General features: G+C 47.9%; 1 protein-coding gene across 1 annotated transcript in view; it reads left to right on the plus strand.

The window, feature by feature from the left end:
* Positions 1 to 6,426: 6,426 nt before the first annotated feature.
* Positions 6,427 to 20,640, plus strand: part of LOC120919469 (peroxidasin homolog) — a 57,213-nt gene continuing 42,999 nt past the window's right edge. The window contains exons 1-3 of the mRNA XM_040331651.1: positions 6,427 to 6,663; positions 15,818 to 15,889; positions 19,589 to 19,660. Of these exons, the coding sequence (XP_040187585.1) occupies positions 6,509 to 6,663; positions 15,818 to 15,889; positions 19,589 to 19,660 (299 nt within the window). The 5' untranslated portion in view covers positions 6,427 to 6,508. The remainder of the gene's footprint in view (positions 6,664 to 15,817; positions 15,890 to 19,588; positions 19,661 to 20,640) is intronic.

Consider the following 20,640-nt stretch of genomic DNA (forward strand, 5'->3'; position numbering starts at 1 on the left):
TTAGGCGAGGCTTCGGCCTAGTCCGCGGAGGGCCGGTCCTATGGAGAAAAAGAAACATCTAAAAAATCGATTTGGTCAAAATCTGAATCGATTTGACCTCCCAACTCGATTCAAGATCCTAATCAATTTTTTTCCCCCCAGCCCTACTATATACACACAACTGTGTAAGTGTTTTAGGCCGGTGTGAAGAAATACTGTAAATGAAGAATGTTTTCCGAAATAGAAGTGTTAATAGTTTATTTTTATCAAAATGGAAAGTAAATGAAGAGAAATCCAACCAATATTTGGTGTGACCGCCCTTTGCCTTCAAACCGGCATCAGTTCTTCTAGGTAGACTTGCACACAGTTGTTGAAGGAACTCGGCAGTTAGGTTGTTGGAGAAATAAGCACTGATCTTCTATGGATGTCGGATACCTCAAGTCCTTCTGTCTCTTCATGTCATCCCAGACAGACTCCATGATGTTGAGATCAGGGTTCTGTGGGGGCCAAACCATCGCTTCCAGGACTTCTTGTTCTTCACACTGAAGATAGTTCTTAATAACATTGGCTGTATGTTTGGGGTGGTTGTCCTGCTGCAGAATACATTTGGGGCCAACCACACTCCTCCCTGATGTTATGGCATGATGGATAAGTATCTGCCTGTATTTCTCAGCATTGAGGACACCGTTGATCCTGACCAAATCTCCAACTCCATTTGCAGAAATGCAGCCCCAAACTTGCAAGAACCTCCACCATGCTTCACAGTTGGCTGCAGACACTCATTATTGTACCGCTCTCCAGCACTTCACCAACAAACTGACAAATATTTCACATTTTGACTCATCAGTCCAGATCACCTGATGCCATTTTTTTCTGCACCCCCAGTTCATATGTTTTCCTGCATAGGATGTGGAAACAAGGCTAAGATCCTCAACGCTTGGGGGAAGAAAAATGGCAGCAGGCGCTCTGGCCTGATGAGTGAAAATTTGAAATAGGTTTTGCAATCCCTTGGGCATTTATACAGCGGTTGCAAATAGTTTTAAAAAAAACACACTATGGGATCTATTTATAAAACCATTCACACTGTTGTTAATAATCTCACAGTGGTGTAGTGGTTATCACTTTCACCTAGCAGCAAAAGGGTCGCTGGTTCGAATCCCGACCACGACACCATCTGCTTGGAGTTTGCATGTTCTCCCTGTGCCTTCGTGGGTTTCCTCCGGGTACACCGGTTTCCTCCCACACTCCAAAGACATGCTGGTAGGTTAATTGGATCCTGGCCAAATTGGCCCAGTATATATATGTATATATGTGTGTACGACTGTGTGTCCCAAGCAAGTCAAGCTCCTACGGGGTAAAATGACCGCACCAGCCAGGAAGACACTGGCTGCAAAAAGCACCTAGAGGCGATTAAGTTCACATGTGTAGCCCTATACAAGTCATTCATTCATTCGTCTCTGTAGTGTCTAATATTTGTATTTCCTATGATTGTCATCTCCATCTGGTGTCCATAATGCAGTATTATCCTGAGTTTACACAATCGGGAAAATACTGCATTATGGCCACTAGATGGAGCTGACAATCATGGGAAATACACATATTAGACACTATGGGGATCCTTCATGGCAGCTGGGTACTTATTTTTATATAAAAAATATATATATAATGGAGCCAGTAGGGTTTTTTTATTTAGTATTCCCGTATCAATTTACAACTGAGGACAAATTTGTTGGTAACCCTACAGCTCCTTGAATGCTTAATTTCTCCTTTAGAAGTGATAAAAATGAAAATAATTTGTCTTATGTATCCACGTGCCTTTTGCGCAAAGCAAAAAAGTGTGAAAATAGATAATTAATTGCTTATTCTACAAAGCTATAAAAAAAAAATGTCCGCAGACAGATTTCTTGGTCCCCCGAAGAAAAGTTTTTATAGTTGAATCCTTTTATTTCAATTGGTTTTCTCTAATCCATAACCTCAATCTTGTAATCAGTCAATCCGCCTACCTTGGCCTCGAGGCGATGCGTGAGATCCCAGCGCTTTGGTGCGGATGGAAGGTCTAAGTAGATCCACCATCCAGCCTGTAAGTGTCTGAGAGGCTGAAAGCTGTTGTGGTGGAACGGTGCACCAAGTGGTACTAACGTTTCGGGGCAGTATGTGCCCAGGGAAAAATGCCCAGAAAGCAAACAGTCTGTGTTCCGGACATTCGTCCCTGCCCTAAATGTTAGTCGTAGCAGCTTTCAGCCTCTCATAGACTTTTACAGGATACTGGCAGTAGGGCTGGATGGTTAACTTGTGCATTCCACCTACACCAAAACTCAATGATCTGATGGACCGGGGCTAAACAACCAATGTGTGTGAGGCCTTCAATGGAGAAAAGAGGTCACTCTGCTGTTTGGTATCATTTTGTCCATCACACTGACCATGGACCAAAGAAAGCAAAGGAGAGCGTATGAGAGAAAGTTTTAGATCAGCATGTCATGGGTAATGCCACGTACACACCATCACTTTATGTGATGAAAAAAAATGATGTTTTCAAAAACGTCACTTTAATTGACCGTGTGTGGGGGGAAAACGTCGTTTTATGTCTTCTAAAAAACGACCAAAAAAAATTGAAGCATGCTTCAATTTTATGTGTCTTTTTTCAAAACTTTGTTTTTTACTTCACAGAAATTGACCGTGTGTAGCAAAAAACGTCGTTTAAAAAGACGTTTTTACACCCGCGCATGCCCAGAAGCTAGTTATGAAGCGAGCTTCAATGGAAAAACGTGGTGGAACGTAACCTCGCTTTGCTAGAACATTGTGAGAAAAACGATGGTGTGTAGGCAACTTCATCTTTGAAAATTGAAGTTTCAAAAACGTAATTTTTTACTTCACAGAAAATGTCGTTTTTTAAAGTGATGGTGTGTACGCGGCATAGGGCCTGGGTTCACATTGGTACCACAAACCTTAGGAGCTCATGTCGTATGATGTGTGAAAATCAATGTTTCCCTATGGGGGGAGTCTTAACTGATCTGACACAAGTCGGTCCGACTTTGAAAATGCTCCCTGTACTACTTTGGTCCGACATTGATCCTACTTCAGCCCATCGAATATCATTGAAGTCGGACCAAAGTCGGATCCTTGTCCTAACCATCCGACTTTTGACATCCGACATGTGATTACAGCAGCAGTAAAAGGAATTTATCTCACTCTGGGATTGTTTTGATTGGTCAAAAGACAAGTCAGACTATCACAAAGTCGAATCAAAGTAGTATCCTGTATGAACAGTCTCCCAAGTGTAAATAGCAAATCCACACAAGAAAGTGCTTGAAAGGAAAGAACCTCCACCACAGTCAAATCAAGGCTCTTACCGAATGGAGTTGATCTCCAAATTATAAGAGATCAAAAACAGCCTGGTAAGAGATATGGATAGATGGTGTCCGATATGAAACCCAGATGATGGAAACCTCGTAATTCGTATCCTTAGAAGGACTCCCGATATGCCATCCGAGGGTGTGTAGGAATAAAAGGGGCTCACATAGTGTAAAACCTTAATTTATTAGTTTAAAATAAGTGAAAATACACTTACAGTTCGTTCAAGTTTGCAGAGCATAAAAAAAGCCGGCCAGCTTAAGCATACACAGCCCGTATCCGGGTAGAGGAAAAACGCGGTGACGTCAGAACGCCGCCTCCCTACGTTTCGTCACGACAGGACTTGGTCACGGGATCATCTTCTTTTTGCATATTGTTTGTGGTATAACACTTTTTTGATCGCTGCTTTTCTCACATTTAAATAAGCACAATATTTTTTTCCTTACTAAAGTAGTATCCTGTTCATGAAAGTCTGATGGATGTTGGACCAATGTAGGACTGACGCTACACTACAGCAGTACTTTCATACTACTTTGCTCTGCGACATCTGTCCTACATTGGTCCTACATCCATCCGACTTTCATGAAGAGGATACTACTTTGATTCGACTTTGTGATAGTCTGACTTGTTCTTTGACCAATCAAAACAATCCCAGTGTGAGATAAATTACTTTTACTGCTGCTGTAATCATATGTTGGATGTCAAAAGTTGGATGGTAAGGACAAGGATCCGACTTTGGTCCGACTTCAATGATATTCAATGGAGTGAAGTAGGATCAAAGTCGGACCAAAGTAGTACAGGGAGCATTTTCAAAGTCAGATCGACTTGTGTCGGACCAGTTAAGACAGCTCTCATAGGGAAACATTGATTTTTCACACGTCATGGGACATGAGCTTCCAATGTCGGAGTGTTTCTCGGACCAGTGTGAACCCGGCCTGAATGTCGTGTAGTATCAGTGTGAACCCAGCCTCAAGGTTTGAAGACCTCCTCCAAGCAGGTTGATGTTCCTGTGACTACAGTTTGCGAATATTGAGAAGTTTAAGGTCCATGGGCAAGTAGCCAACCTCCCTAGACATGGCCAAGAGGAAAAGTGACCCCAGATTTAACAGAAGGATAGTGCGAATGGTAGACAAAGACAAGGAAAATGTCCAAAGAGATACAAGCTGACCTTTGAGGTCAATATACATTATTATCAGGGTTGGGTGGCACCATGCATCACCTTTTGGGTGACCGTGTGCTCAGAGTTAGGACTCCACTATTGAAGGAAACACAGAATTTTGTAAAAAAAAAAAAGCATATTGACAAATGGGCAAACGTCTTTGGACAGATGAGCTAAAACTGGAGCTTTTCGGGAATGCCACATCAGATCACGAAATGAAGTGGTTGGACACCGCGCTTAGTTTTTGCAGCTTGGGACACGCCTTTAACACTCAGTTTGAAAATGCTCAGGTGGCCTTTTACACTTCAAACCTGGAGAGATCGGGTCCCGCGGCCGTGGTCACGGGGGTTCGGACCGGGTCACGGGCGCGCCCGCGACCCACGGCTGGGCACTTAAAGAGGATGTACAGGTACGTGCTTGTGCCCAGCCGTGCCATTCTGCCGACGTATATGTGCAGGAGGCGGTCCTTAAGTGGTTAAGTACCTCGTGTTTTTTTGCCAAGGTCTCGTTTACACGTGGGTCCTTTTTTTAGAGGGTCCTGTTTACATTTTGTTTTATGTCAGTGTCCCATATACACGTAGGACCCCTTTGTTATGGTGTCTTGTATACATTTAGACCCCCCCTTTTTTTTTTTCTCCAGGCAGTGTCCTGTATACATATAGGTCCCCCCCCCCTTTTGTTACAGTGCCTTGTATACATTTAGGTCCCTCCTGTGTGTTTTTTTTTTCTCTCGCCAGGATCCTAAGTACATGTAGGCTCCCTTTTTATCGTGTTCTGTATACATTAAGTACCTTGGGGTAGATTCACAGAGCAAGTACGCCGGCGTATCTACTGATACGCCGGCGTACTTTCAAATTACCCGCGTCGTACCTTTAGTTTGAATCCTCAAACCAAGATACGACGGCATCTGGGTAAGATCCGACAGGCGTACGGCTTCGTACGCCTTCGGATCTTAGATGCAATACCGCTGGGTGGAGTTTGCGTGGTTTTCCGCGTCGGGTATGCAAATTAGCGATTTACGACGATCCACGAACGTACACGCGGCCGACGCATTCTCTAACGTCGTCTCTAGTCGGCTTTTTTCGGCGTATAGTTAAAGCTGGTATTTTGCGGCGTATAGATAGACTTGCCATGTTAAGTATGGCCGCCGTTCCCGCGTCGAAATTTGAATTTTTTTTTTTTTTTGCGTAAGTCGTCCGTGAATCGGGACAGACGTAACTCACGTCTAAGTTAAAAAAATGACGTCCTAGCGTCATTTAGCGCAATGCACGGCGGGAAATTTCAGGACGACGCATGCGCAGTTCATTCGGCGTGGGGACGCGCTTCATTTAAATGAAACCCGCCCCCTAATCGCCGATTTGAATTCCGCCGCCAGAAATACACTACGCCGCCGTTACTTACGGCGCGAAATCGTTGAGGATTCGAAATTCCGCCAGGTAAGGTACGGCAGCGTAGCGTATCTAAATGTATGTGGATCTGGCCCTTTGTGTTTTTTTTTTGCCAGGGTCTCGCTTACACGTGGGTCCTTTTTTTAGAGGGTCCCGTTTACATTTTTCTTTTATGTCAGTGTCTCATATACATGTTGGACCCCTTTATTATGGTGTCTTGTATACATTTAGACCCCCCCCCTTTTTTTTTCTACTGGCAGTTTCCCATACACATATAAGTTCCCCCTCCCCCTTTTGTTACAGTGCCTTGTCTACATTTAGGTCCCCTTTTTGTGTGACGTTACCCCATATATATTTAGGTTCCAATCATCTTTTTTTTTTTTACCCTCTCGTTTAGCTGTGTAGCAAGGGGGGGCTTTTCTCATCAATAAAAAAACTTGACTCCCATCCAAGAGCAGATTAGGATATTAGGCGCTCAGTGGGACACATTAGGAGGAAGGCTGCGTCCCGGCTGAGGGGTGTGTGAGTGACAATAATGAGAACCACATGTCCAGCAGCTCCCTCCTACACAGGCTGGGAGTCGGGGAGGGTGGTTGGCTCGGCAGAAGCTGCACAGCACACACTTGTCACCATGCCTTGGCCGCTCTATTGCCTGCTCTTCCTTCTTCTCACCCCCCAGCAGGTCCTGTCCTGCCCCAGCCGATGCCTGTGCTTCCGCTCCACCGTCAGGTGCATGCATCTGATGCTCGACGCCATCCCGGAGGTGCCCGTCCACACCAGCATCCTGTAAGTCCCATTCTCATTTTTATTGTAGAATTGTACGACTTTTACGAAAACGCGCGCAACCGATCTGTGCAATCCGGTTGGCGAGCACTTTTTATTACGCGTCTGCGCAATTGTCGGTTAAAGTAATGTGTTGCAATTATCAGAACTGCAACTAGGGGCAGATTCACATAGAATTAGAACGGCGCAGCGTATGAGAGATACGCTACGCCGCCGTACCTTACCTGGCGTAATTTCGAATCCTCAACGATTTTGCGCCGTAAGTTACGGCGGCGTAGTGTATTTCTGGCTGCAGAATTCAAATCGGCGATTAGGGGGCGGGTTTCATTTAAATGAAGCGAATTAACTGCGCATGCGTCGTCCCGAAATCTCCCGCCGTGCATTGCGCTAAATGTCGTCGCTAGGACGTCATTTTTTTTTAACTTAGACGTGAGTTGCGTCCATCCCGATTCACGGACGACTTACGCAAAAAATAAAAAAATATTCTAATTTCGACGCGGGAACGACGGCCATACTTAACATGGCAAATCAACCTATACGCCGCAAAATACCAGCTTTAACTATACGCCGGAAAAAGCCGACTAGAGACGACGTAAGAGAATGCGTCGGCCGCGCGTACGTTCGTGGATCGCCGTAAATAGCTTATTTGCATACCCGACGCGGGAAACGACGAGAACGCCACCCAGCGGACGCCGAAGTATTGCATCTTAGATCCGAAGGCGTATGAAGCCGTACGCCTGTCGGATCCAGATGCCGTCGTATCTTGGTTTGAGGATTCAAACTAAAGATACGACGCGGGTAATTTGAAAGTACGGCGGCGTATCAGTAGATACGCCGGCGTACTCTGTCTGTGGATCTGCCCCCTAGTGTGTATATATAATACACAGTAAAACCTTGGATTACGAATATAATTAGTTCCAGAAACACGCTTGTAATCCAAAGCACTTGTATATCAAAGCATTTTTTTTTACAGAGTATAAAAGAGAAGAGAGGCGCCTCTAAGTGTAGCAATAAGTTGCTAAATGTTGTACCTTCATTATATGTAACCATATTGCTGCACTTAGAGGCGCCTCTTCTCTTTTATACTCTGTAAAAAAAAAATGCTTTGATATAGTTGTGACATGACGCTACTCTTATATCAAGACATCGCTTGTATATCAAGGCAAAATTTATTAAAACATTTTGCTTGTCTTGTAAAACGCTCTCAAACCAAGTTACTCTCAAACCAAGGTTTTACTGTATAATAAAGATGCATAATTTTTCTTTTGTTTTTGCCAAAAATGTTATATCTCATTTTTAATAACAGTCATATTAGTTGTGTTTTTTTTTCTGATCTTAACGTGTATGTAAATCCCGCTACAAAATCGCTGATCCCCCGCCGTTACTAGTAAAAACTATTATATAAAATATATATTTTTATAGCACTGATCACTGTATTGGTGTCACTGGTCACCAAAAAGTGTCACTTGGGGTCAGATTTGTCCGCCGCATTGTCGCAGTCCCGCTAAAAATCGCTGACCCCTTTTGCTAATAAAAACAGTAAAAAAAAAAAAGTCCCTAAATCTTTCCCCTATATTGTAAACGCAATAACTTTTGCACAAACCAATCAATATACACTTATTGGGATTTTTTTTTTACCAAAAATATGTACCGTATATACTCGAGTATAAGCCGAGGCACCTAATTTTACCACGAAAAACTGGGAAAACGTATTGACTCGAGTATAAGCCTAGAGTGTCCATGCCCCATGCCTCACTGTGCCTCACTTTGCCTCACTGTGTCCATGTGCTCATGCCTCACTGTGCCCATGCCTCACTGTCCCCGTGCCTCACTGTGCCCATGCCTCAATGTGTCCATGTGCATGCCTCACTGTGCCCATGCCTCACTGTGCCCATGCCTCACTGTGCCCATGCCTCACTGTGCCCATGCCTCACTGTGCCCATGCCTCACCGTGTCCGTGACTAGACTTACGTTTAACATGGCAGTCTATAGAAGGGGTGCCCAGCTTTGAAAAATCAGTGCTCCCCGGCCGTAGGTGCCCCAGACAACAAACTTTGCCCTATAGGTACGGATCATATTTTAAAACAAATAGCCGGTTCCCCTAGACAAAACGAGCATCCATCTATGGGGAAAATGTGTTCTCCATGGGTGAACCTCCGCTTTAACATTGGATACGCCTCATATAGCAGGCATAACTTTACGCCGGAAAAAGCCTTACGTAAACGACGTAAAAAAAGCTAATTTGCATATTCTACGCGGAAATCAGCGGAAGCGCCACCTAGCGCCCAGCGTAAATATGCACCCTAAGATACGACGGCGTAGGAGACTTACGCCGGTCGTATCTTAGCAACATTTAAGCGTATTTCAGTTTGAGCATACGCTTAAAGTTGCGACGGCGCGGATTCGGACTTACGTCGGCGTATCTACTGATACGCCCGTCGTAAGTGTTACTGAATCTAGCCCTATGTTTTTATATATATATATATATATATATATATATATATATATATATACACACACCCTTTCATTGCCCCCAGAGTTTCAAGTTGCACATTGTGGGAGTTCCCATTACAAACATTGGGCCAGATTCAAAAAGCAATTGCGCCCATGTAACCATAGGTTACACGGCACAATTGCTTACTTGCTCCGGCGTAGCGAATGCTCCTGATTCAGGAACATCGCTACGCCGACTGCAGCCTAAAATCTGCGCGGCATAAGGCTCTTATGCCACGCAGATTTTAGGCTGCATTCTAGCGAAAACCGCTAGGGGGCGCTCCCATTGTGATCTGTGTATAGTATGCAAATTGCATACTAACACTGATTCACAAACTTGCTCTGGCCCTGCGTACGCAAATTACGTAATTTGCGTACGTCGGGTTTCGCAGAACGTTACACATCCTAATAGCAGGCGCAGCCAATGCTATAGGATGGCCACGTTCCCGCGTCGTGACGTTCAAATTTTACGTTGTTTGCGTAAGTGGATCTTTGAAGCAAATGACGTCCTTGTGACGTCATTTGCCGCAATGCACGTCGGGAAAGTTTCCCGACGGAGCATGCGCTCTACACTCGGCGCGGGAGCGCGCCTAATTTAAATGATTCCCGCCCCCGGCGGGGTCATTTACATTAGGCGCCCGTACGCCGGGCAAGTTAACACAGCGCCCCCGCAATTTACGGAGCTTCTGCTCCGTGAATCGCGGGCAGCGCAGAAAATTTGCGCGGGCGCAGGGCAAAAACGCTGCCCTGTGCCTGCGTAAGAAAGGCGCAGATTCTTACTGAATCTGGGCCATTATGTTTGATCTAGGCTGAGTGGTATGTGGAGTAGTGGTGGAACCCCTGTAATGGTGTACATAGCGAGACGGCAGCGTTCATAAGTTCAGCACCTGCGTAGCGTCTCCTCTCTCCAGCTCCATAAACATGAGTCTCTGTGAGAATTCCCGGCGGGTTCGGCGCTCTGTACGATGATTACAAGCAGACGGACTGGAGACTGGAGCGCAGCGCTTTTTGTCCGCGGGCCAGACATGTTCAGGAATGCATGATGTAAGGCAGCGACAAGTTCGCCTGTCGTCATCTGAATGCCTTCCTGGGATGGAGCCACGGCGATTTGCGTAAACGCCGCTGACAGTGTGACATGTGTAATCGCTTGGAGCTGGCTGGAGGAGCTGTGAAGAGGACCGGTCACTGCCGGGTTCATGGATATAATAGAATCTTCTACTTTCCATTATTATCATTTATGAAAGTTGACATTTGGGGCCAGATTCACAAAGAGATACGATGGAGTATCTACAGATACACCATCGTATCTCTGACTTACACTGGTCCTATCTATGCGCCTGATTCATAGAATCAGTTACGCATAGATAGGGATAAGATCTGACCGTGTTACACTGTGTTACACTGTCGGATCTTTTTTTAAATTTAAAAATGGCGCCGGGGGCGTTCCCGCTGATTTACGATAAATAATATGTAAATCAGCGAGATACGCAAATTCACGAACGTACGCGGACCCGTCGCATTGTTTTTACGTCGTTTCCGTAGTGGTTTTCCGTCGTATACTTACCCTTTCTTTTATCAGGCGCAGCCAATGTTAAGTATAGCTGGCGTTCCCGCGTCAAATTTGAATTTTCCTACGTCGTTTGCGTACGCCGATTTACGAACACGCGCGTCGCAAGTCCCGCTCACGTCGCAACCACTGACGTCCTATTGACGTCAGTGGGAGCAATGCACGCCGGGAAATTCCCCGGACGACGCATGCGCATTTAAATCGGCGCGGGAACGCGCCTGATTTAAATATGACACTCCCCTAGCCGCGGAATTTGAATTCCGCTGGGGGATTTAGGATCCGCCGTCGCAAGTTTGGAGGTAAGTGGTTTGTGAATTAGCCACTTGCCTCCTAAACTTGCGGGAGCGGATCTTAATTCACGTAGATCGAGCAGATCTATAGATCCGCTGAGCTACGTGAATCTGGCCCACGGTGTCTACTTTGTGTGGAGAAGACTCTGAAGCTGGGAGTTTTCGCTGCGTGACCCATTGAGATCGGACAGTTACTGGCCCTTCAACTAGCTGACCACACATGTCCCCAGGGCTGGTGCTACCACTAGGCAAACTAGGGAGCCACCTAGGGCGCCCGGCCACTGGCGTTTCTCTCTGCAGCAAGCAACTATGGTCCGTGATACCTCTCTCCTCCTACATGTCCTCCTTAATATAGATATATGTGTGTATGTATGCACATGTGCAAGGGCGACCCCCAACGCTAGTGGGCACTAATTAGCAGGCCCCACCCCTTTCTCGGAACCCCACCCATCCAGGCTGTCACCCCAGGAGGGCGAGTACAAGTGTGGTATAGAGAGGCACAATGACAGACAGAGTCATATATATTCAATTATTTTATCATGGCCATAGTATGACTTGTGTGTACAGGGGAGGAGTGCAGAGGGTGTGACAGTGGGCAATGTGGAAAGTATCATGGGTGTAATATGTGCAGGAGAGGATTGTGGGGGTATAACAGTGGGCAGTATGTACAGGAGAGGAGTACAGAGGGTAGGACGGGGGCAGTATGTACAGGAGTGGGGAGTACAGAGGGTATGATTGGGACAGTATGTACAGGAGAGGGGTACAGAGGGTAGGACGGGGGCAGTATGTACAGGAGAGGAGTACAGAGGGTAGAATGGGGGCAGTATGTACAGGAGAGGAGTACAGAGGGTAGGATGGGGGTAGTATGTACAGGAGAGGAGTACAGAGGGTAGGACGGGGGCAGTATGTACAGGAGAGGAGTACAGAGGGTAGGACGGGGGCAGTATGTACAGGAGAGGAGTACAGAGGGTAGGACGGGGGCAGTATGTACAGGAGAGGAGTACAGAGGGTAGGACGGGGGCAGTATGTACAGGAGAGGAGTACAGAGGGTAGGACGGGGGCAGTATGTACAGGAGAGGAGTACAGAGGGTAGGACGGGGGCACTATGTACAGGAGAGGAGTACAGAGGGTAGGACGGGGGCACTATGTACAGGAGAGGAGTACAGAGGGTAGAACTGGGGCAGTATGTACAGGAGAGGGGTACAGAGGGTAGGACGGGGGCAGTATGTACAGGAGAGGAGTACAGAGGGTAGGACGGGGGCAGTATGTACAGGAGAGAGTACAGAGGGTAGAACTGGGGCAGTATGTACAGGAGAGGAGTACAGAGGGTAGGATGGGGGCAGTATGTACAGGAGAGGAGTACAGAGGGTAGGATGGGGGCAGTATGTACAGGAGAGGAGTACAGAGGGTAGGACGGGGGCAGTATGTACAGGAGAGAGTACAGAGGGTAGAACTGGGGCAGTATGTACAGGAGAGGAGTACAGAGGGTAGGATGGGGGCAGTATGTACAGGAGAGGAGTACAGAGGGTAGGACGGGGGCAGTATGTACAGGAGAGGAGTACAGAGGGTAGGATGGGGGCAGTATGTACAGGAGAGGAGTACAGAGGGTAGGACGGGGGCAGTATGTACAGGAGAGAGTACAGAGGGTAGAACTGGGGCAGTATGTACAGGAGAGGAGTACAGAGGGTAGGATGGGGGCAGTATGTACAGGAGAGGAGTACAGAGGGTAGGATGGGGGCAGTATGTACAGGAGAGGAGTACTGGGGGTAGGATGGGGGCAGTATGTACAGGAGAGGGGTACAGAGGGTAGAACGGGGGCAGTATGTACAGGAGAGGAGTACAGAGGGTAGGACTGGGGCAGTATGTAAAGAGAGAAGTGAACAGAGTATGGTGGAAGGCAATCTGTCTCAGAACCTACACATATTTTTTCTCCTTGGAACCCGTCGCTGTTCTCTGACCTTCTGTATGGCTTTTGCTGCCAGCGTTTCGTGCTGCTAGGAAGAAATTGATGGAGTTCTTTATCGGTGATGTCACCGAATGTTTTCATGTTCGCACGCATCCTTCTCATGCACACATTGTGTGCTCGGCGGTGTTCCCGCGTCCAGCATGGCCGGATTCCAGGAACAGTTTATTCCGTGTGGATGGAGGTGAAACCTAACTGGACACCAATGTTCCATGCAATACATCCCGAACGTTCTCTTATGGTCCGCACGGCCACCAAGTAATTTGGCACAATAAAGTAAATCCAAACCCAAAACTTTATTTTTCATTTTGGATCGAGTCATTTTACAATTGTCACTGGAACAGGAATAGAGGAGAACCTTTCAATGGGGGGGGGGGGGGGGGGGGTGACAACTGTCTAAGAGAGGATTGTGTCTCCACAAGTATAACAAAAGATCTAACCGATCCAAAACTCTATCCAAAACGAAAAAAAAGTTTTGTCTTGAATATACTTTAGGAAAAAAATCCCTCTGAGCTTTATGGGCCGGATTCAGAAAGGACTTACGACGGCGCCGTCGTATCTATACGCGTATTCTGGAAAGCAGATACGCCTGAATTTTGCCAAGATACGACCGACGTAAGTCTCCTACGCCGTCGTATCTTGGGGTGCATATTTACGCTGGCCGCAAGGGCGCTTCCGTAGATTTACGCGTCGAATATGCAAATGACCTAGATACACCGATTCACGAAAGTACTTGCGCCCGTCGCATTTAGCTACGTCGTTTACGTAAGGCTTAAGTCCGGCGTAAAGTTACCCCTGCTATATGAGGCGCAAGTAATGCAAAGGTATGGACGTTGGAACAGCCGTCGTATTTTACATCGTTTACGTAAGTCGTACGTGAATGGGCTGGGCGTAGGTTACGTTCACGTCGCATGAATGGACCCGGCGTATCTTAGGGAGTAAATTCAACATGATTCTGAGCATTCGCGCGCATGCGCCGTACGATCGGCGCTTCATTTGCATGGGGTCACAATTAATTTCCTTACAACACGCCCACTACCTGCCTACTTTGAATTACGCGGGCTTACGCCGGCCCATTTACGTTACGCCGCCGTAACTTAGGGAGCAAGTGCTTTGTGAATATTGTACTTGCCTCTCTATGTTACGTCGGCGTAGCGCATATGAGATGCGCTACGCCCGCATGGAGATACGCCGATTTCTCTGAATCTGGTCCTTTATGTCTCCTTCGTGCAGGTCTAGCCTGTACTTAACATTGCCATTGCTGTCCAGGCGCTGGTGACCACCTCTAGAATGTACGTTCGCTGTGGTGAAAGGGCTTGGGCACCGATGTCCAGGGTTTGCTACTGTTGGCCATCTTGAAGAATGCAGAGTCCTGATTGGACTGGACTTGCGTCACGTGCACGTTACACCCGAGTAGTGCTTAGCAGAGGTTTTCCATAACCACTTCCCTACCGCTGGACGTCATATGACGTCCTGGACTTTCAGTGGGGATATCTGAATGGGTGGGTGGGTGCAGCTACAGGCATCATTCAGATATCATTCCTTGCAGCCGCCGATTCTGTGCACCATAAGAACGATCATAGCGGCAGTTCCGCTGCTTGATCGTTCTTATAGGCGGCGGGAGGGGACGCCCCCCGCCGCCATCCGGTGCTTTTCCGGGCTCTCCCGTGCCATCGGAGGCCCGGAGAAGAAATTGGCCGGCACCAATTGAGAAGCCAATTAAGAAGGTGGGGGGGGGGGGATGCTGCCGCCGCAAATTAAGGTCGGGGGGGCTTTGGATGCTGACGAACCGAAAAAAAGGGGGATGCCATCCGGGGCCCTGGGGTCCATCGGGCCCCATAGAGGTCAGGAGAGCTTTGGGGGCTGCCGGAAAAAAAAGAGGGGATGCCATCCGGGCCCCTTAAAGGTCGGGGGGGCTTTGGGTGTTGATGGGGAAAAAAAAAAGGGGGATGGCATCTGGGCCCCTGGGGACCACCAGGCCCCTTACAGGTGTACTGCCTGTACCCCCCTGATGGCGGCCCTGGCTGCAATGTTACAATGCTTCAGTCTCATTAGAGGACAGAAGATGGAGGAAATGTCCCTACTGCCTTTAGCAGGTTGGTGACATCTCAGCCTAGGCAATGTCACTGAATAAAGCTCATGGATTGCTTTTTTTTCTATACTGTTGCTTTGTATTTTATTGTATTTTGACAAATCAGGAATTTTTTCATACCAATGGCGTGCCTACAGAGCAGATATTGGTTTGGTGCACAGATAAGTAGATACCCCGACTTTATACAGGGTGATGAAGCAGAGGGTATGCATGGTAATTCAGAGCTTCCATGGTCACAAAGGTGGTATGCCCCAAACCAGTGGGCAGAAAGCTTATATCATACAAAGCAGCAACATACAGTGGAACCTCGGTTAACGAGCATTTTGAATAACGAACAACTTTAAAAAAAAAAAAATCTGACTCGGTTTGCGAGGGTTGTCTCGCAAAACAAGCAGAATTCAAGCTGTACCGCATTTAGCCAGAGGTGCGGGGGCGCCGGAGCCGTTTGTAAATTCTCTGAAATCTCAGAAATACTCCGTCCCCGAGGTTTTCCGAGTTCAGCCGAGCTGTCCCTGAGCCTTTCCAAGTATTTCAAAGGCTCTCCGGTGCCCTCCCACCTCTGGCCACATGTGGTATTACATGCCATAGAAGTCAATGCGGAACAACTTCTCTTAGTTTCCATTGACTTCTATGGAGAAACTCGCTTTGATATGCGAGTGCTTTGGATTACAAGCATTCTCTTGGAATGGATTATACTCGTAATCCGAGGTTCCACTGTACTGTATAACCCATTCTGAATTTTGTCTTCGCAGGGACCTGAGATTTAACCGTATCCAAGAGGTCGATTCTGAAGCCCTCCAGAAGCTGCCCAACCTTCACACTCTGTAAGGCAATGCTGATGTTCTTTCTCTTAATTTAATGGACAGGAGGTAGGATTGTGTGAGCCCACGTGGAGATGAGCGGTGGGCAGGGTTCAGGGTATTACCAACCGGGCATGTAATAATGGGAATTCTAGTAATGGTGATCAATCCGTCGCCATTTTCCCCAATTTGTAGGAGAACTTTATGATCACTTGTTGCTCCATTGCACTGTGACCCTACCTCTCACGCTGACTACGTTCCACTGCCTGCAGCGGGTTTACACTGACAGCGGGGCCGTCTTTAATGTTGATTGGACCCTGGGCAAAAATTTTCTTGGACCCCCCCCCCCCCCCCATGCAATTTTGCTCTCCACCTGCTCTGAGACATACAACAAGTATCAGCTAGACTTAAAATCAGTTTACTGTATCAGATCAGGCAGTGATTGCGATTGGTTGCCAGAGGTTACAGCGTATCATTACCACTTACTGACTGGTTGCTAGAGGTTACAGCACATGATTTCTTCTTGTTGATTGGTTGCTAGAGATTACTGTACAGTGAGGTTACAGCACATCATCTCTTCACTGCAGAGGGGCATGATATACATATGAATACCACCTTGATTTACATATGAATGCCACCGGCCTCATCTATTTACATATGAATGCTCCCATTATTTACATATGAATGATGTTTATTTACATGTAAACACAGGTCTGCAGGTGAGTGATCAGTACACAACAATAGGGCAGAGCTGGGCAGCATTAATAGCAGCACTTCACACTGAGCTATCAGGACACAGCACATGACTAAAACTTCAAGGGACGAGGGAATTTAAACTGGGATAGTTGGCAAGTATGAGACAGCTGCTTTGGGCCCCACAACAATGACAGGGCCCAGGGCAGCTTCCCCTTTTGCCCTGCCTTAAAGACCTGAATGACAGGTGGTGCTTCTCGATGCAGGGCCTCTGGTGGCTATGTGGGGTCTCTGGTGGATATGAACAGTCTCAGCATAGCCATGCAGGGTCCTTGGTGGCTATGCAGGGTCTCTGATGGCTATGCAGGGTCTCTGATGGCTATGCAGGGTCTCTGATGGCTATGCAGGGTCCTTGGTGGCTATGCAGGGTCTCTGATGGCTATGCAGGGTCTCTGGTGGCAATGCAGGGTCTCTGATGGCTATGCAGGGTCTCTGATGGCTATGCAGGGTCTCTGGTGGCTATGCAGGGTCTCTGATGGCTATGTGGGGTCTCTGGTGGCAATGCGGGGTCTCTGGTGGCAATGCAGGGTCTCTGGTGGCAATGCAGGGTCTCTGGTGGCAATGCAGGGTCTCTGGTGGCTATACAGGGTCTCTGGTGGCTATGCAGGGTCTCTGATGGCTATGCAGGGTCTCTGATGGCTATGTGGGGTCTCTGGTGGCAATGTGGGGTCTCTGGTGGCTATGCAGGGTCTCTGATGGCTATGTGGGGTCTCTGGTGGCAATGCGGGGTCTCTGGTGGCAATGCAGGGTCTCTGGTGGCAATGCAGGGTCTCTGGTGGCAATGCAGGGTCTCTGATGGCTATGCAGGGTCTCTGGTGGATATGTGGGGTCTCTGATGGCTATGCAGGGTCTCTGGTGGCTATGCAGGGTCTCTGATGGCTATGCGGGGTCTCTGGTGGCAATGCAGGGTCTCTGGTGGCAATGCAGGGTCTCTGGTGGCAATGCAGGGTCTCTGATGGCTATGCAGGGTCTCTGATGGCTATGCGGGGTCTCTGGTGGCAATGCAGGGTCTCTGGTGGCAATGCAGGGTCTCTGATGGCTATGCAGGGTCTCTGATGGCTATGCAGGGTCTCTGGTGGCTATGCAGGGTCTCTGATGGCTATGCAGGGTCTCTGATGGCAATGCAGGGTCTCTGGTGGCAATGCAGGGTCTCTGGTGGCTATGCAGGGTCTCTGATGGCAATGCAGGGTCTCTGGTGGCAATGCAGGGTCTCTGGTGGCAATGCAGGGTCTCTGGTGGCAATGCAGGGTCTCTGGTGGCAATGCAGGGTCTCTGGTGGCAATGCAGGGTCTCTGGTGGCTATGCAGGGTCTCTGATGGCTATGCAGGGTCTCTGGTGGATATGCAGGGTCTCTGATGGCTATGCAGGGTCTCTGATGGCTATGCAGGGTCTCTGGTGGCTATGCAGGGTCTCTGGTGGCAATGCAGGGTCTCTGGTGGCAATGCAGGGTCTCTGATGGCTATGCAGGGTCTCTGGTGGCTATGCAGGGTCTCTGATGGCTATGCGGGGTCTCTGATGGCTATGCGGGGTCTCTGGTGGCAATGCAGGGTCTCTGGTGGCAATGCAGGGTCTCTGGTGGCAATGCAGGGTCTCTGATGGCTATGCAGGGTCTCTGATGGCTATGCGGGGTCTCTGGTGGCAATGCAGGGTCTCTGGTGGCAATGCAGGGTCTCTGATGGCTATGCAGGGTCTCTGATGGCTATGCAGGGTCTCTGGTGGCTATGCAGGGTCTCTGATGGCTATGCAGGGTCTCTGATGGCAATGCGGGGTCTCTGGTGGCAATGCGGGGTCTCTGGTGGCAATGCAGGGTCTCTGGTGGCAATGCAGGGTCTCTGGTGGCAATGCAGGGTCTCTGATGGCTATGCGGGGTCTCTGATGGCTATGCGGGGTCTCTGGTGGCAATGCAGGGTCTCTGGTGGCAATGCAGGGTCTCTGGTGGCAATGCAGGGTCTCTGGTGGCAATGCAGGGTCTCTGGTGGCTATGCAGGGTCTCTGATGGCTATGCAGGGTCTCTGGTGGATATGCAGGGTCTCTGATGGCTATGCAGGGTCTCTGATGGCTATGCAGGGTCTCTGGTGGCTATGCAGGGTCTCTGGTGGATATGTGGGGTCTCTGATGGCTATGTGGGGTCTCTGGTGGCTATGCAGGGCTGAGGACAGCGGTCAGCTGGGCAGAGGTTGGGGTAGCAGAGCATGAAATAGGGGTCAGTAGGGCAGAGGATGAGGTCATTGCTGGCAGAGCTCTCGGCAGTGCTGCTCATCCCCAACTGCACACAGCCAAGGGTGGATTCTTTTACAGACACAGCCTCAATCTGCATAGTGTGTAGCTGACTATTGCAGCTCTGCTGCCTTTCTGATCTGAGGATTTCATTGGTCATAACTATAAACAGCAAGCTACACACTCTGCAGAATGTCTGTACAAGAATCTCAGCTGTGTGCAGCGTGGGTAGGAGCAGCCCTATGGCATGTGTTGTGTGAGATTACGTGCAGTCTGAGGATGGGGGAGGAACTTTTACTGACCCATACACAGCATCCATGTGAGGGGGAGAGGTGCACCAACCCCTACATCCAACCATACTCCACACTGCTTACTAAGAGAGGAGGGTGGCAATGGAGGCAGGCGGGACACTCCTGTGTAGCCAGCCACACCTCTGGTCGGCATTGTGGATGTCTGGCATGATTGCCAGGGGGTTGGGGGACTCCTGCTGAGTAGATGAAAACCTAAGTGACCATTGTGACCCCTGATGCTACGCCCATGCTCCTAGTGTCCCTTCTGCCTGGGGGCAGCATCGCCCCCCTAAAAAATGCCACCTGAAGCATATGCCCTGTTTGCCTCGTGGTAGATATGCCCCTAATTCCTGCTTATTTGTTTAATAAATGACATGTGCATTGTATCCAGGCTGAGAATGTTAGTCCTGGCCTGTGCTGTCATTGCTTTGCATTATTTCTCTTTTGTTTGTGCTTATTGCAGATTGCTGAACAACAACCGGATCCAGCGTCTCTCTCAGAAACCATTTGAGAAATTGGAAAATTTGAAACATCTGTCAGTCAGACCTGTTCTCTGATACTTCCCTTTCCTCCGCTTTCTGCTTTACTATTATCCCTATTAAGATAACTCTGATTAAGTGTAGTGGCTACATGCTGTATTTATTTTATTATTTAAGATTATTAAATTATTTTGTATTTTTTTTTTTAAGTGACAGAACACAAATAATGACCAAATGCAACCAAAGGGGGGAAAAAACAGAAATATTCTGTCCTGGTTCATCTTTTCTGGTCTTAGCTTTCCTCTCCTCATTGTCCTTCTAGTCATATCCTGTCCTGGTTCTTCTTTTCTGGTCTTAGTTTTCCTCTCCTTGTTGTCCTTCTAGTCATATCCTGTCCTGGTTTTTCTCTGGTCTTGGCTTTCCTCTCCTTGTTGTCCTTTCAGTCATATCATGTCCTGGTTCATCTTTTCTGCTCTTGGCTTTCCTCTCCTTGTTGTCCTTCTAGTCATATCATGTCCTGGTTCATCTTTTCTGCTCTTGGCTTTCCTCTCCTTGTTGTCCTTCTAGTCATATCATGTCCTGGTTCATCTTTTCTGGTCTTGGCTTTCCTCTCCTCATTGTCCTTCTAGTCATATCCTGTCCTGGTTTTTCTTTTCTGGTCTTGGCTTTCCTCTCCTTGTTCTTCTAGTCATATCCTGTCCTGGTTTTTCTTTTCTGGTCTTGGCTTTCCTCTCCTTGTTCTTCTAGTCATATCCTGTCTTAGTTCTTCTTTTCTGGTCTTAGCTTCCCTCTCCTTGTTGTCCTTCTAGTCATATCCTGTCCTGGTTTTTCTTTTATGGTCTTAGCTTTCCTCTGCTTGTTGTCCTTCTAGTCATATCCTGTCCTGGTTTTTCTTTTCTGGTCTTAGCTTTCCTCTCCTTGTTGTTCTTCTAGTCATATCCTGTCCTGGTTTTTCTCTGGTCTTGGCTTTCCTCTCCTTGTTGTTCTTCTAGTCATATCCTGTCCTGGTTTTTCTTTTATGGTCTTAGCTTTCCTC

Source organism: Rana temporaria, chromosome 12 (genome assembly GCF_905171775.1).
Source record: "Rana temporaria chromosome 12, aRanTem1.1, whole genome shotgun sequence".
Classification (NCBI taxonomy): domain Eukaryota; kingdom Metazoa; phylum Chordata; class Amphibia; order Anura; family Ranidae; genus Rana; species Rana temporaria.